General features: G+C 42.5%; 1 protein-coding gene across 2 annotated transcripts; it reads right to left on the bottom strand.

Moving 5' to 3' along the window:
* Positions 1–11,560: 11,560 nt before the first annotated feature.
* On the bottom strand, positions 11,561–15,594 carry LOC135518320 (zinc finger protein 345-like). Of its 2 annotated transcripts, none has more exons than XM_064943408.1 (3): positions 14,847–15,594; positions 14,147–14,306; positions 11,561–13,642 (listed from the first exon to the last, which is right to left on the bottom strand). In XM_064943408.1, exons 1-3 carry the CDS (start codon positions 14,976–14,978, stop codon positions 11,829–11,831), a joined length of 2,106 nt encoding a protein of 701 aa, XP_064799480.1. In that variant the 5' UTR covers positions 14,979–15,594; the 3' UTR covers positions 11,561–11,828. The 2 variants fall into 2 exon arrangements, with proteins under 2 accessions (XP_064799480.1, XP_064799481.1); XM_064943409.1 differs by having other exon boundaries at positions 14,153–14,306.
* Positions 15,595–17,017: the final 1,423 nt, after the last annotated feature.

Here is a 17,017-nt window from a genome sequence, read left to right as displayed (position 1 = left end):
ATATGATTCTAGCTTTAAAGATAAGAACGTTCCAATTTTGATAGTCAAAATGTCCTGACATTTAACCATTTCCTCAAGAAGAACAGGTGTTTGACAATTATAACCGAAAGATAATTTACAGTGACATGGAATCCTTTTGTCGAACCTTATGTCACTTACTTAGGGTCCAGTTAGGGTGAGTAGCCTAATAAAATACCTGCAGCCAAGATGCATAACAGGCATTGTTAAAAGACCTACACACAAGTTCAAACTAGTTGAAGTGTCTCGGGGCGTTGAGAGACATGGGTGTTGAGAGTGATGGCATGTCTAAACCACCAGTGATTGTAACTAATGGCTCTTTGCCATCATAAACCCTGCATTAGGTTCAGCACCACATCCTCCTCATAACCAGAGTGAAACTATGCTGTAAACAATGTTTAAGTAGTTCATGTCGAGGTATTGTGTGCATTGCTGGGCCTCAGGTTGCTGGGCCTCAGGTTGCTGGGCCTCAGGTTGCTGGGCCTCAGGTTGCTGGGCCTCAGGTTGCTGGCCTGTCCTTAGTCTGTCTTTATACATTAGTTATGATGCAAAACATTTACATTGCCACTATGACCAGTGGTTTGCTGTTGGGAATTTTGGGCAGAGTTTAAGCAAACTATTTGGACAAATGCATTTGTTAAAAGGTGAAATGCAAATAGTTGACTGGATTTTTTGATTGTTTGCTAAGCTTACACTAAAGTTGTATGCCCAAATTTGATGCAAGATAAAATCCTTCACCTCGCAGTAGGATATAGAAGGAAAAACTTGAAAGTGTAACTAATCAAATCAAATTTATTTATATAGCCCTTCGTACATCAGCTGATATCTCAAAGTGCTGTACAGAAACCCAGCCTAAAACCCCAAACAGCAAGCAATGCAGGTGTTGAAGCACGTTGGCTCCCTAGAAAGGTCAAAACCTAGGAAGAAACCTCGAGAGGAACCAGGCTATGAGGGGTGGCCAGTCTTCTTCTGGCTGTGCCGGGTGGAGATTATAACAGAACATGGTCAAGATGTTCAAATGTTCATAAATGACCAGCATGGTCAAATAATAGGTCTGGGACAGGTAGCATGTCCGGTGAACAGGTCAGGATTCCATAGCCACAGGCAGAACAGTTGAAACTGGAGCAGCAGCACGGCCAGGTGGACTGGGGACAGCAAGGAGTCATCATGCCAGGTAGTCCTGAGGCATGGTCCTAGTGCTCAGGTCCTCTGAGAGAAAGAAAGAGAATTAGAGAGAGCATACTTCAATTTACACAGGACATTGGATAAGACATGAGAAGTACTCCAGATATAACAAACGGACCCTAGCCCCCCGACACATAAACTACTGCAGCATAAATACTGGAGGCTGAGACAGGAGGGGTCAGGAGACACTGTGGCCCCATCCGATGATACCCCCGGACAGGGCCAAACAGGAAGGATATAAACCCACACACTTTGCTAAAGCACAGCCCCCACACCACAAGAGGGATATCTTCAACCACCAACTAACCATCCTGAGACAAGGCCGAGTATAGCCCACAAAGATCTCCACCACGGCACAAACCAAGGGGGGAGCCAACCTAGACAGTAACAAACAGATTGTTTTCAGATAGGCCAGAGTCGAAAAAGACTTCAATTGGGTACATTGTAAGTAAACAGATCACGCTACAATGGATTACAAAAATATATTGTTTACTACAGTGTCATTACAATTTCAATAATTCAAGCAAGGGTAGGCATGAGACCTTACGATGTTCATAATATATTCTAGACAATTATTGCACTTAAATTGTAGGACACAGCACTCTGTATAAGATATACTGTAGTGAAAGGAACAATATGATAACATCAGAAAGGTAATTAAAGAGTAGCACAGCAAACAGTAGTAGGCCACACCAAGCTACCAAGTTAACTACAACAAGTACAACTAGTCATAAGGGAGGCCTGAGTCCATTACAGAATATAAGGTTTCCCCCTTTCAAAATAACAATGAACAATGAAATGTTGTGCACTATCTGGCATTGCTCCAAGATGCCACATCTAAACACAAACCATTTTTGCTCTTACTTTAATAAACTTAACAATACACTAAACAACACTACTGTAAAATCACTCCTGCACTGGCACCGCAGCTTGGAGTCCACCTTTCCCTGATATGGCTCGGGCTCAGAACGCACCGTGCTCCCCATTTAAAAGGAAGGGGCGCAGGTGTGCGCAATCACCTCTTTGCCGAGAAGAAAGAAGACATTGTCAACAACTGGGCTTCCACTAGTTACCACAGCCACAAAGTCCATATTGGCTATAATCGTAAAAGTTCACGAAAACTCAAATTAGCCTTTTGGTCTTAATTTAAGGTTAGCAGTGCGCTTAGGGTTAGGGTTATAATCACTTTTAAAGATGATCATTTGTAGAAATAGGCGGGTTAAAGATTTTGTGGTTGTGATAACGAGTGACGGCCAGCATAAAGCACATTTTCCATGATACCAACATTCCAAAGGAATACATGTAACCGGGGCTGCGTTCACAGGCAATTCTGATATTTTTCCCAGTAATTTCTTTTTGGATTTTAAAATATTTTTTTACATTGATTTTTTTCAGATCTAAATGGTTAAAAGACCAATTAGTAAATTTTAAGATCAGAAGTGAACTGCCTGCGTAAACATTTTACATTTAAGTCATTTAGCAGACGCTCTTATCCAGAGCGACTTACAAATTGGTGAATTCACCTTCTGACATCCAGTGGAACAGCCACTTTACAATAGTGCATCTAAATCATTTAAGGGGGGGTGAGAAGGATTACTTTATCCTATCCTAGGTATTCCTTGAAGAGGTGGGGTTTCAGGTGTCTCCGGAAGGTGGTGATTGACTCTGCTGACCTGGCGTCGTGAGGGAGTTTGTTCCACCATTGGGGGGCCAGAGCAGCGAACAGTTTTGACTGGGCTGAGCGGGAACTGTACTTCCTCAGTGGTAGGGAGGCGAGCAGGCCAGAGGTGGATGAACGCAGTGCCCTTGTTTGGGTGTAGGGACTGATCAGAGCCTGGAGGTACTGCGGTGCCGTTCCCCTCACAGCTCCGTAGGCAAGCACCATGGTCTTGTAGCGGATGCGAGCTTCAACTGGAAGCCAGTGGAGAGAGCGGAGGAGCGGAGCTGCTCTGGCCCCCCAATGGTGGAACAAACTCCCTCACAACACCAGGACAGCAGAGTCAATCACCACCTTCCGGAGACACCTGAAACCCCACCTCTTCAAGGAATACCTAGGATAGGATAAGTAATCCTTCTCACCCCCCCTTAAATGATTTAGATGCACTATTGTAAAGTGGCTGTTCCACTGGATGTCAGAAGGTGAATTCACCAATTTGTAAGTCGCTCTGGATAAGAGCGTCTGCTAAATGACTTAAATGTAAATGTGAGAGAACTTGGGAAGGTTGAACACCAGACGGGCTGCGGCGTTCTGGATGAGTTGTAGGGGTTTAATGGCACAGGCAGGGAGCCCAGCCAACAGCGAGTTGCAGTAATCCAGACGGGAGATGACAAGTGCCTGGATTAGGACCTGCGCCGCTTCCTGTGTGAGGCAGGGTCGTACTCTGCGGATGTTGTAGAGCATGAACCTACAGGAACGGGCCACCGCCTTGATGTTAGTTGAGAACGACAGAAACGCAGCAATGGTCATCTTGGCCCTGTTATAATAGCATTGCTGAAAATGTCTCTTCATATGCTCCATCTACTTTATCTGCGACTGGTGAAAGTCATGCCATATGGGCATATATAGCACTTGTCTGAGAGGTAGGTTAAAGTATAAAGATCAATATTGTAAACTCAGCAAAAAAGAAACGTCCCTTTTCAGGACCCTGTCTTTCAAAGATAATTTGTAAAAATCCAAATCTTCAGTTTTCCATGCTTGTCAATGAACCATAAACAATTAATGAACATGCACCTGTGGAACGGTCATTAAGACACTAACAGCTTACAGACGGTAAGCAATTAAGGTCACAGTTATGAAAACTTAGGACACTTCAGAGGCCTTTCCACTGACTCTGAAAAACACCAAAAAAAGATGTCCAGGGTCCCTGCTCATCTGTGTGAATGTTCCTTAGGCATGCTGCAAGGAGGCATGAGGACTGCAGATGTGGCCGGGGCAATAAATTGCGATGTTCGTACTGTGAGACGCCTAAGACAGCGCTACAGGGAGACAGGCTGGACAGCTGATTGTTCTCACAGTGGCAGACCACGTGTAACACCTGCACAGGATCGGTACATCCGAACATCACACCTGCGGGACAGGTACAGGATGGCAATAGCAAATGCCCGAGTTACACCAGGAATGCACAATCCCTCCATCAGTGCTCAGACTGTCTGCAAATAGGCTGAGAAAGGCTGGACTGAGGGCTTGTAGGCCTGTTGTAAGGCAGGTCCTCACCAGACATCACCGGCAACAACGTTGCCTATGGGCACAAACCCACCGTCGCTGGATCAGACAGGACTGTCAAAAAGTGCTCTTCACTGACGAGTCGTGGTCGGGTTCACATTTATCGTCGAAGGAATGAGCGTTACACCGAGGCCTGTACTCTGGAGCGGGATCGATTTGAAGGTGGAGGGTCAGTCATTGTCTGGGGAGGTGTCACAGCATCATCGGACTGGGTTTGTTGTCATTGCAGGCAATCTCAACGCTGTGCGTTACAGGGAAGACATCCTCCTCCCTTCCTGCAGGCTCATCCTGAACTGCACTACAGAAACCCGCTAACCAAACAACAGTACAGGGCATGCTCACTGCATTAAAGGATAACTACATAAAAAATATACATTTCATCCATTTTTCCCAGACCTCAAAACTTATCCCCTGATGTGGTTTAAGCATTGTGAACAACGAAAATCCAAATTTTGTTGTTTTTATGGAATGGAAATAGGCAACAAAAAAAAAACGGATTTTAAATGGCCTAACCAACATTTTTTGCTGTGCATGACTGCACTTTAGAGTCTGTCATCTTGCAGCACAGCATTTTGTGGGAAACTGAGGTCAGGTCCATTATTGACTACGCACCTAAGAGGTAAATAGGTTGTGCCATACTAGAAATGTTTTAGTAAAATATAATATATACAATTTACCAGACACTTATCCAAAGCAACTTACAGTCATGCGTGAATACATTTTACATATGGTTGATCCCGGGAATCGAACCCTGTTTCCTGGTTTTACGACTCAATATTAGTTTGTGTCTTTGTGACAGGCTTTATAAATGTCAGGAATATTACCGAAGGTGACTCCCCTTCTTGTTCGGGTGGCGCTCGGCGGTCGTTGTCGCCGGTCTACTAGCTGTCACCGATCCTTTGTTCTGTGTTCGTTTGGTTTTGTCTAATTGGTTTCACCTGTTCCTTGTTTGGTTGTTAGGGTGGGGTTATTTAAGTTCGTTCAGCCCGCTTCTGTTTGTGCGGGCTTGTTCATCTTTATGTGTTAGAGTGGTTCGTGGTTTCGTTGGGTTTCTCGCTGTCCTTGTATTTCACGATAGGGTACATTTTTGTTTTGTAGTATTACCTAGTTGGGGTATACTATTTTGTTCCTGTGATTATTTTGGACATTAAAGCATGTTTTTTCCCGCCTCCTTTGCTCTCTGCGCCTGACTCCACACCTATTCACTCATTGAGCGTTACAATAAATAAATGTAATTGATTGTTAATGTTTTGAACACTCAGTGTATAAGCCATAATAAGGGTGCACAACTCCAGTCCTTGAGGGCTGAACATTATGCTGGTTTGTGTTCTTTTTCAAAAAAACATTTTTATTTTAACTTGGTTGAACTCAATATCAACTTATTCTAATAAAATGTAAACCAACAGGAGTGAAGTTTTCAGTTGAGGACTGGAGATGAACCAAAATAGGAAAAGTAAGCTAACAGGTAGTCATGAGATGATCCTAGTGTGCTGGTTTCTTGTTACCCTCCTTTTCTCCAGGGGATGCGAGCCCTCCTCAACTTGACCACAAAGAACCCAACGTCCACCAGCAGACTAAGGATGAAGCACGTCATTAGGAAGATGAGCAACAGCACACTTCGTGCATTTCTTCTGTCTCATCAAAGCTCCCTGTGAATGAGACCACCAGATTTAGCCTCTTTCATTCATATCTATTTCTGGCTTACACTGTGGTGCCTAAACATACGAGACACAACAGGATCAGTATGCAGCAGTAGCGTGCCGTGGTTCTGGGGCCTGGGCCTTCAGTGAAGTCCTACACAGTCCCACCAGAATTAATCCACCTCTTATTACCATCCTTATGATGCCATGGCTCTAGACACTACATTTAGACAGAAACACAGTATAACCAGGCGTTGCGTCACCTTGAAATTGACATTTTTATTCCGAGAATTGCAGGGGAAGAGTACAATACAGTACAGTTCAACTAATAGGCAAGAACATAGTCGAGTGCAACAGAGTTATATTAATATTCTTCTATCCATTTCTGGTCCACAAACTTTGAGCTTTAAGTCCCCCCCCCCAAAAAAATACAATGTGTTCACTAAACAGCGCATTGTCGCACCCAAAGCAGTTTCACCGTGATGATAAAGACATAACTATTCACTGAAAATAAAAGAAAGAAAACAAATGATTTGCAACAGACTATTTGCCATTTTATTTTGTTAATATATAGGCTATTTAATATTAACGAAATAAAATGCGAAACATACATACACATTTAATAAAAATAAAATGCATTGTATGCCTACTCGCCAAAGACTGATTATTTGAACACAAAATCCTTCCTCCTTTCTTTCCTCAAGAAGACTTCAATGACTCTGTTGTACAGTCTATCTGTGCGTTTTAGTTCCACCAATAAGTCCTTTTCTATCGACATGGAGGCTAATGCTGAAAGCCTAGTCTGTCCAGTAGGATTTCTGGAATACGTTTTGATTCGCTTTAAGGCCGAGAATGACCGCTCGACAGAAGCCGTGGACACAGGGATGGTCACTGTCACACATGCCAATGTGTAAAGTTGCCCCATGTCCTCATTCAGATTTTTCTGCTTAAGGAAATCAAGGAGATCAGAGGGACTTTTCCCTTCAAAATCAGTCATAGCATACATTACAGTCAGTTCTGTTTTTAGCTTGGATAGGTCGAACAGTGTTCCGTGACTCTCTGTTAAGCTGGAGAAGGCTGTTTGCGGGAATTTTTTCCGGTAGGTCTGAAAGTGCTGGGGGTCCAGGGGGGAAAGAAACATACATTTTTCGTGGTCTTGAAACCTGTTTCGTATCTGGCAAAGAATGTTGTCCAGAATATTGCTGTGGAGTTGTTGGTAGTATGTGCGAGGGTCTCCTTGTGCTGGGCCTCTGCGTGTGCTGGGTGAACTTGAGATGCGCGCTGTGTCATCGTAGATTTGACTGAACTTGTGCCTCTCTCGCTCAATTGTGTCACAAAACTCGTTCACCCTTGTCAGGCAGAATTGTACATCCAAAGTTTGTTTCTGTAGAATTCCAAAAAGCACATCCGAATAATTAAAAATCCCATTGAATGTTTCAAGCAAAAAACAAAACTCAAAATCATCCAAACGTGCATTAAATCCATCAGCCATAAGCACAGTATCCCCGTCATGGTCATCATGATGTTCCAGTAAGTGGTTAAACAGATCCTTTAGGGCAACTCTCTTTTCAAAGACTGCATTGACCAATCTAGATGTATATTGCCACCTCGTTGGTGCAACCTTAGGAAGACTACGCTTGCAGATATCATCCAGCAGTTGCGTGCGCTTAGGGGATCGTGAGAAAAATGCTGCAAGGCCATTGAGGTTGGCAAAGAAGACCTTGCATTCTTTAAGCTTTGAGGCTCCTTGAGTCAGTACTAAATTTAGTCGATGTGCATAACAGTGAATGAATAAGGCCATCGGTGCCCTCTCCTTAACTTTAGCCTGCACCCCATTGAGTCCAGATGCCATGACTGCCACGCCATCAAAACACCGTGCCACAACTTTATCCAGACTACATTCATTTTCCTCCAAGAAACGGAAAATAAGATCGGCAATGTCATCAGCTCGCTTCAAATCGGATAAATTGCTCCTTGACTCCTGTGTCCGTCACATAACGCAGTACGAGTGAGAGCTGTGCTGCATTTCCCACATCTGTTGTCTCGTCCACCATAACAGCAACAAAGGGAGCTTTTTTAATCTCCCATTTTGATCTCTTCTCCCATCACTTCAGCAATAGCATAAATGAGGTAATTTTGTATTTTGCCTGACGTCCACCATACACTTCGTTAGTGGACAGGTGGTATTGTAAATCTGTGTTGCTTTCAGAAAGAAAAGAAAGAAGCTCCACGTAGTTCCCTTTGCTTGTGGAGTCAGCACTTTCATCGTGTCCCCTAAATGAAAGTTCCTGTTTACCCAAAAACATGACACAATCAATGAGTCTTTTCAATATTTCCCTATTTTTCTTCACCTTTTCATTGTGCAGCTCCGTTGCCCTGCACGCTTGTTCGTTGAGCTGTAGATCCACTCGGGTGTCCCCAAAAGTTTTCAAAAGCACCATTGCTTGTAAGTGCCCAGCCGTACTTTGGTGTCTCGTTGCTGCCTTGCTTAGACAACTCAAGTTTGCAAAGCCAGTGTGGCTCCAAATCGATCACTTGCAAATAATAGGCATTCCCAGCAGTAGTTTGCAGTGCTTCTCGGAGCCTGTGAGCCATTGATAGCGCTCGTAGTTGGAACTTTGAAAGTGGCGAACAAACCCCTTTCCCACCTGTGACAGGTTTGTAGCGTCAGGCGCCCTCTCCTTACAATGTCTAACTTTTGTTGAAAAGTTCATCTTGAGAATGGCGTTATAATTATATCCTCGATCCAAATCGATATCTTCTCCTCCTTCCGCCATTGTGGGTTGAAAAAACAGCTTAGTAGTACGCGAATTAATTTGTTTATCAAATTCAGTTTCCTAGTTCTAAGGTTCTGCATATACCTGCCCATAGGACCTACCTCTCAATATTGGTAATCCAATCAAAAGATGAGCACGCACTACGCCTGCTAGCTGGCTCCTGTGGAGCCAGCCAGCAGACGTACAATAGCCAACTCTAAAAGCTGATTGGTTGACACTAAATTTTAATTTCCATTCACTTTAAGCTACAAGCGTCCGCACTGTTGATTCTGAAGGCCTGAGGGCAGATTTTAGACCCCTGGCAACACATGATGGCTGAATATGATTGGATAAAAGATCTAACATAAAGACCAGCCCTCCAAATCTCAACCTGGGGCTGGAAGCAGTGCAACCAAGAGGAAAACTATGAAATGAAGAGTATAACTCTTACTCTGGGGAATAATTTAATACATATTTGTGGGAAAATATATTTAAAAAAATATATATATTCTGATGATGTTTAGGCCAGCAGAGAAGGCCTTGCTGGCCCTGACGGCCCACCACTGGTATGCAGGGAGGGAGTCTGAGATGAATAGTAAGTCTTACCTACAGCACTGGTCAGGGGCGGACTGGGAAAAGAAAATACACACCAAGCCACATCACTGCATGCGCTGACAATCCCCCCCACCGTCAACCTACACACCCTACTTACACATGCAGTACTGCTGACACAACAGTTACAGTAGAGCGTTTCTGAACCATTTCTGTACCAGTGACTGGTGAGACATGGTCCTCCTCTTTTTTTTTATATGTTGCTCATGATAAAAAATACAATATGTAAAAACATCACTAGAGATTCACAGCTATAACTGTCCCTCTGTCTGGAGATACAACTCACCACTATAACTGTCCCTCTGTCTGGAGATACAACTCACCACTATAACTGATCCTCTGCTCCAGCCATTTGGTTGGCCTCCCTGTTGTTCTGTCTGTCTCACTGGCCAATCAGAACATGCTCCATGGCTAAATATGTGGTTGCTTCAAGTTGTGTATTTGCGGACTTTTATGTATTGCGTCCAATTTGAATGTTCATTATTATTATTATTTTATTAGCAAATTAAACAAAAACGGTTGAAACCTTAAAAAAAAGTTTCTAAGTACGAGATTCACCGGCACATCTTTCCTCCTATGGTCTCTGTGCTTCTGCTCTCAAAATCCATGCCATTCACTGTTACCGTTAAGACCTGCTTTTTGCCTTAATTAACTTCCCATTAGCATTGCATGGAATGGTCACATTTGCGCTTGTTTTTAAGGCCACGCCTCAAGCGAGCTGATGTTAGACCGGTAAATTGTCAAACCTGGCATTTGGGCTGGAAAATGCCAGTGCGCCAGTTTTTACACAACGAACTTGCAAACGAACGTACGTTTGACACTTGCACCACCACAGCCGAAAATAGAACCCCGAGTGTTACAAAGCTCCAGAATAACACTTCCCCCTGCTGTCAGCTGGTGGAACCAGCCCATGATTTGGCCAACATCGCGCTTTATTAAGAAGTACGACACATAAGACTACTGAGGTGTTCAATAAATAAGTAGTTTCATCGAACAAGTCCAAGCTGGAATACATGATTCAATATATTTTTGTGCAACCTAATCCAGTGACGTTCATGAATTTTGGGTTGACAATTAGATTATAGTTGCTATTTGTTACTGTCAAAATAGGAATCCAGAATTTCCAGATTTGTTCAATAGAGATTAATTACATACATCTTTATGTGCACTAATTAATATCGTAGATATTAATTCATTATAAATGGAAAGAGGGCCTGTGACTGAATTTACGCTTTTGGAAAGAAACACAGTACAGGCGAGACTCCATCTTAACTCCCCCTCCACATTTACTGGATTGGTTGAACAGTTCAGAAGAGAACCTACCGCAACATAATTTATTGTCTGGACCAGTATGTAGGGGGATCTAGTTTGAGGAGTTTATTTTACACCTGCTATGTGAGGTTAGCTGCACGGTTACATTTGTGACCTGGATGAATACGTCGCTACTAGCAGTGGGTATTGTATTTAGAGTTAGTGGTCAAGTTAATGTTTGGAGTTTCCACTCCCTCAATTGTTGAACCATAAATTATTTAGCCTATGATATTCATCAATAACGACTCAATATAACAGTGTTGTGTAGCACAGCATCTCAGAGCGCACAACTCCACGGTCTTTGTCACAAATGGGTTATTGCTGCAGACAGCCACACCAGGTTCCACTCCTATCAGCCAAATAAAACAAGTGGCACCAATGGGTACACGATCACCAACACTGTACAACTGAGGAGTGGAAAAGCATTGCCTGGTGGAACGAATCACAGCACCTGTTCCGTCATGCTGTTGGTAGTCAGGATTTGGCCTAAGCATGGCGCCATCCTGTCAGGTGTCAACGGCACAGGCTGGTGGTAATAGTGTGGAGAATATTTTCCTAGCACACGTTAGGTCCCTTGGTACCAATTGAGCAATGTTTCAACGACCCGAAGAATTCAGGCTGTTTCGGCAGCAGCAAGGGGTTTGACCCGGTACTAGATGGGTGTACCTAATACACTGGCCTCCGTGTAAATGCATTTTTTTTATACATAAAGTATAAAAACAAGAATTCCTTAAATTCCTGCCCAATTAGTCACCTGAATAACTCACCCAGTGGTCCTATGTAGCTGACAGACAAAAGGTGAATACCTAGCTTGATACTTTCACACAAATTACATTTAATGATTTACACAATAGAAAAAATAACATATCGGAATTAATTCGGCATACTGTCAGAAATAAACAATGCCTCTATGAGACTGAACATTGACCATAAACTTTCCAAGCATTATGGCGGCCTGCATCTCATTTTCTACAAGGCTTTCTTGAAACTCACCACAGAACTTTTAACCCTACTGAATACATCCATGTTGTTCCTGATGTCTGAAAGCAGGAAGTTGCCCCACTGTGAATGATAGAGATTATATCACTGAGTCGACATCACAGCAGCATTATGGCAAGCACTGCTATCTTCACCTCCTTTCCGACTTCTGAAAGAACGGTCTGAAGATTTACGAGACCGATCACATGTTGCTGCCACACCATTACAGCTATGGTTTTTGTAGTGTCTTATGTCAGAAAAGCCCTTTCCACATCTCTTGCAATAATAAGGCCTAACTCCAGTGTGGACTTGCATGTGGGCTTTGACGTTGTTGGCTTGGCCAAAACCTCTCCCGCAGACGTCACATTTGAATGGCTTCTCTCCCGTGTGGACTCGCTCATGCCTTTTCAGATTGGTGCCGACTGAGAAAGTCTTGTCACAATAACTGCATTTGAAGGGCTTTTCACCAGTATGGGTTCGCTCATGTCCTTCTAGAGCTTGCTTAAGAACAAATTTCTTTTCACAGTATTTACAAGCGTAGGGCTTCACCCCACTGTGAAGTCTCATATGATAGTCAAAAGTATTTTTATAGGCAAAGGTCTTTCTGCAAATGGAACAAGAGTATTGCTTTTGTCCAGTGTGAATTCGTTGATGGTTTTTCAGAGTTAGCATGGAGCTAAAGCCATTCAAACATACGTCGCAACTGAATGGCTTTGTTGAGGTTCCCGCTCTCTTGGCAGTTCGCTCTCTCGTTCTCTCTTTTCTCTCTCGTTCTTTCTGCTTCTCTCCTTCAGCTGTGTGCCATTTTAGATGGTGTCGTCTCATTAGAAAATTGTACATAAAAGTCTTCCCACATAGGTCACACATAAATGGTTTGGTTGCCCCATGACGATGCATATGAGCTTTTAAGAGGGTGGACTGAAGGTAGCTTGTCCCACACAATTTACATTTGTATGGTCTCTCCCCTGTGTGAAGCACTTGGTGTCTCACAAGGTTTCCTTTATGGCCGAAAGCAGCTCCACATGTCTCACATGTAAATGGCTTCTGCCCTGTATGGATTACCTTGTGTCTTTCAAGGCTGGATTTAGTCATAAAGCGCTTACCACACTCTGAGCATGAATGTGGACGTTCACCCGTATGTGTTCGCATATGATAACTCAGGCCACCACTCTGTGTGTAACTCTTCCCACACACAGCACAGCTGTATGGTTTTTCACCGGTGTGGATTCTCTCATGCTCAATAAGCAGTTTTCTTGAAGTGAAACCCTTTCCACAAGTCAGGCACTTGAATGGTCTCTCCACTGCATGAACAAGCTGATGTCGTTTCAGATCTTTCTTGGTAGAGAATGTATTTCCACAGATTTTGCAACTGAACGTTTTTTCTCTGTGACGCAACATGTGATGTTCGAGCTGCTTGGACATTCTGAATGTTTTGCCACATTGACCACAAGCGAATGGCCTCTCTCCTGTGTGAATTAGCTTGTGACGTACCAGCAAGCGGTTCCGGCTGAAGGTCTTGTCACAAACATCACACTTGAATGGTTTTGTGTGAGTTAGCGTGTGAGATTCCAGTGACCCTTCCATGCTGAAGGTCTTGTCACACACATCACACTTGAAGGGTCTTGTGTGAGTTAGCTTGTGTTGTATCAGTCGTTTGTTCCGGCTAAAGGTCTTCTCACAAATATCACACTTGAAGCGTTTGGTTTCTTTGGATCGTGTCCCTTTAGTAGTATTGCTATTTTTCTGGCTTTCATGGCCGTCTTTCTCGTTGCTCCCTGGCAGAGCAGCTCTCATATGCTTAACGTTGGATTCAGTGTCTATTGGGGAGAGGTCTGTATTCAGTCCATCTGTGTCTCCCAGAGAGGAGTCATTTCCCAATGAAGACATCTCTGCGGATTTACAGCAAACCTTTGCAGGACCTAAAGATAAAAGGAATGAGTATATACACACACAAAACTATAAAGTGGGCTTTACACATTAGCAAGCTCATTTCAAAATAAGTTCTCTTGTATTAATTGATTTCAGTGTCAAATCATTAAAAACATTTATTTTATGAATTCAAATGATTCAATTTATGCATTACACATTAAAAATATTGAATTCAAATGGTTTCTGTTGTTGGCACTGAAAGTGCTCAATACAGAACGCCCCATTGGGCCAGAGCCTATAAATCTCCTGTTTCTGTTGCATGAGGCATCTTGATGTAGAAATAGACAAGCTGGATACTAGTCTAATTTATTTGGTCAAATAAGTCAACCAATATATGGTGGTCCATGCGATCCAGTTCCTTGGGACGTCCTAAACCCAATGAAGTTGGAAATTAAAATGGTTAGGGGGTGGACGTGCCATGGATTCCAGATTGCACTGACCCAACCCTTATGGCAATTTCAATATTTTTTACATGAGCGTTAAAATAAGCATACTTTTACCAGGCTGTGTATTGTTTTCAAACAACTGGGTCATCTGCTCGACCTTGGTCTTCAGTTTCACGTTCTCATTTTGTAAACTCGAGGAAGCCACTAGGAATAGTTGGCAGATTTTACGAATAGCCTCCTCCATCATCAGATTCATAATTGCGCAAAGCTGTGTAGAGAAATTGAAAAACATTTGTTTTTTTTTGTGAACAGTTTATTTCTATTCTGCCGAAGTTTGAAACAATTAACCAGTCATGGTGAAACAAGTATACGGACAAAATGACTCAATTACACCAGTATATAACAGAAGGCATCTTTAGACATTGATACTTAATGCATATAAATGAGGGCTAGCACAGCTAATGGTTATAGATGAAGACAGTAATGAAAATACGGATGGTCTATATTGACAAGCAAGCAAGAAATTGAAAAACATGTTACCTAAGTAACTGGCTAAACTATACGCTGCTACAGCAAAGAAGATGAGAAACCAATAGGTCAGAAAACTAGTTAACGTTAGCTAATAAGCTTAGCCGAAGGCTGAGATAGCTTGCTAGTAACGTTAGCCTGCTAGAGAAGCAAATTGCAGGAAGCTAGCTAATCTAGCCCTAGTTACATAATTCATTATGTGTGTAAAAATCAACGTTGGATCAACTAGATAGCTAACGTTACGCGTAGACACCAGTATATTGACGTAACTTTAGCTCACCTCTCTCTCCGGATTGCTAACGTTAGCGTAAGAGTTTGGCCAAAGTTTGTTAATTTCTGTAATTGCCGCCTCGACAACAACGGCCATAATCGATGTTGTTTCTGACTGATACGTGTTGTAAGATGTAGCCATGTTGCCTTCAGACTCATTAGCATAGAATAATAACCAAGCTAACTATATACTGCCAGCAACGGGAAGCTAGTCGTCAGAAATACTGAGACGGCCGTGTCCCCGTTTAACAATGAGTCGTTGTCCCAGACGCGGGAAGGCAAGGATTTGGCTAGAAGGGATACTGTTTTTGTCCAAATTAACTTTTCGTAGCAAGTTAGAAAGTACGCAGAATATTTGGATAATTAACGTAACAGAACATCAGGACATTATTTGATTAAGGTTAGGCAAAGTGTTCGCTAAAATGCCCCCAATCTTTTCTCCAAACTGTATACCAAAGTTTTTTAAATATAACTAACCCAAGAAAGACCACAGCCTATCGTTTCCAATGAGAGCTAATTAATCCGAGTGGGCAGAGGAAGGACGAGCTAGCGAGAGCCAATCAGCGCGTTCTAGCACGTATTTGCATATTTCCGTCAGGGACCGCCTACTTTGAATTGAGCGTGTAAAAATAACTAAATTCACCCTTCCACTCCTTCTAAACAACACAACTTAGTCCACTCTGTCCGTAACAGATGTTAGTATTGGGAACAGAAAATTACGGAGATCAAGTGTTTCATCGATGAGAAAATGAGCAGAATATAAGCCAAAATCCATCTTCTCCCACTGCCGGCCATTGTGCTTCCTCTCTCACCACCCTATTTGGTGGTGAGAGAGGATTTGGTGGTGAGTGGAAACGCCAAACGGACACTTCACATTTATACATCTGGTAAAATCTCTCTCATATCTGCGTATACCTTCTGGACATGACCGGAAGGCAGGTAGTCTTCTGTTGTTGCTAGTTACCACAGCCACAAAGTCAACATAGGTTATATCGTACAAATTTACTAAAACAAAATATAGCTTCATTTACAGTTTGTAGTGTGGTTATGGTTAGTCTTAAAAATCGAATTTTAATTCAATATTGTAGAAATAAACCGGTGTGTGACTTTGTTAACTAGTGACAACCTCAGTCTTTTCCTTCTATGGTATTATGGCAGGCTGCAAACATACGTTAGATGTGCATGCTGCCACCTACTGTGTGGGCTATTTTGGAGTGCGAATTCATTACACTTTGTGACAGATAAAGGACTAAGAGTTTCTAAACCCAGAGGTGACACTTGTGAAACAGACAAAGCCGACTCGGTGGGGTTTGAGAAGTCAATGAGAGAAGTAAAAAATTATTCCATAAGTAGTTGAACATGTAACAACTAAGACAATGATATTTGTGAGTCTAACTTTCTCATTCATTCACAAGTCATCAGCTCTATCTGTACTGATGGTAGCAATCACATTCACGTAGCAGTGTTTAGAAATATATGATATTCTTATTTACAATAAAAGTGACTCCAAAATGACACAATACATTATTTACCATTCACCTCTATTGGGCACAAAATAAACAAACATCCAAAACAAATAGTAAAACGCATCCAACAAATTTGACTGTCATTCATATTCCATTCAAACCAGCTCAGTGTAACATCGATAGGTTAAGGCTACTACACGATACTAAAATTTTCCCAGTACCCATCATGAGGTTTCTACAACCTACCCTGTCTCCTCCCCTTCATCTACACTGATTGAAGTGGTGACATCAGTAAGGGATCATAGCAACAAAAGAAGCCCCATATAGACTTGAATGGTATTCTTCATTCCCTCCACCACCAGAGAGAGAAGATAGGGGAGAAATCACTATTTACCTACAGGCTGCTATTGCCTATATACAGTGGGGCAAAAAAGTATTTAGTCAACCACCAATTGTGCAAGTTCTCCCACTTAAAAAGATGAGAGAGGCCTGTAATTTTCATCATAGGTACACTTCAACTATGACAGACAATATGAGGGGGAAAAAAATCCAGAAAATCACATTGTAGGATTTTTAATGAATTTATTTGCAAATTATGGTGGAAAATAAGTATTTGGTCACCTACAAACAAGCAAGATTTCTGTCTCTGACAGACTTGTAGCTCCTTCTTTAAGAGGCTCCTCTGTCCTCCACTCGTTACCTGTATTAATGGCAC

The sequence above is a fragment of the Oncorhynchus masou genome, chromosome 28, assembly GCF_036934945.1.
Source record: "Oncorhynchus masou masou isolate Uvic2021 chromosome 28, UVic_Omas_1.1, whole genome shotgun sequence".
Lineage (NCBI taxonomy): Eukaryota > Metazoa > Chordata > Actinopteri > Salmoniformes > Salmonidae > Oncorhynchus > Oncorhynchus masou.
This window is presented reverse-complemented; position numbering and strand designations above follow the sequence as displayed.

Bases quoted from the DNA above. Each gene is read 5' to 3' on its own strand.
- LOC135518320 (XM_064943408.1), bottom strand. From the start codon at position 14,978: ATGGCTACATCTTACAACACGTATCAGTCAGAAACAACATCGATTATG. The intron at 14,307-14,846 runs GTGAGCTAAAGT...TTCTCTACACAG, and splicing joins TTAGCAATCCGGAGAGAGAG to CTTTGCGCAATTATGAATCT. The intron at 13,643-14,146 runs GTATGCTTATTT...TTTTATCTTTAG, and splicing joins CAATACACAGCCTGGTAAAA to GTCCTGCAAAGGTTTGCTGT.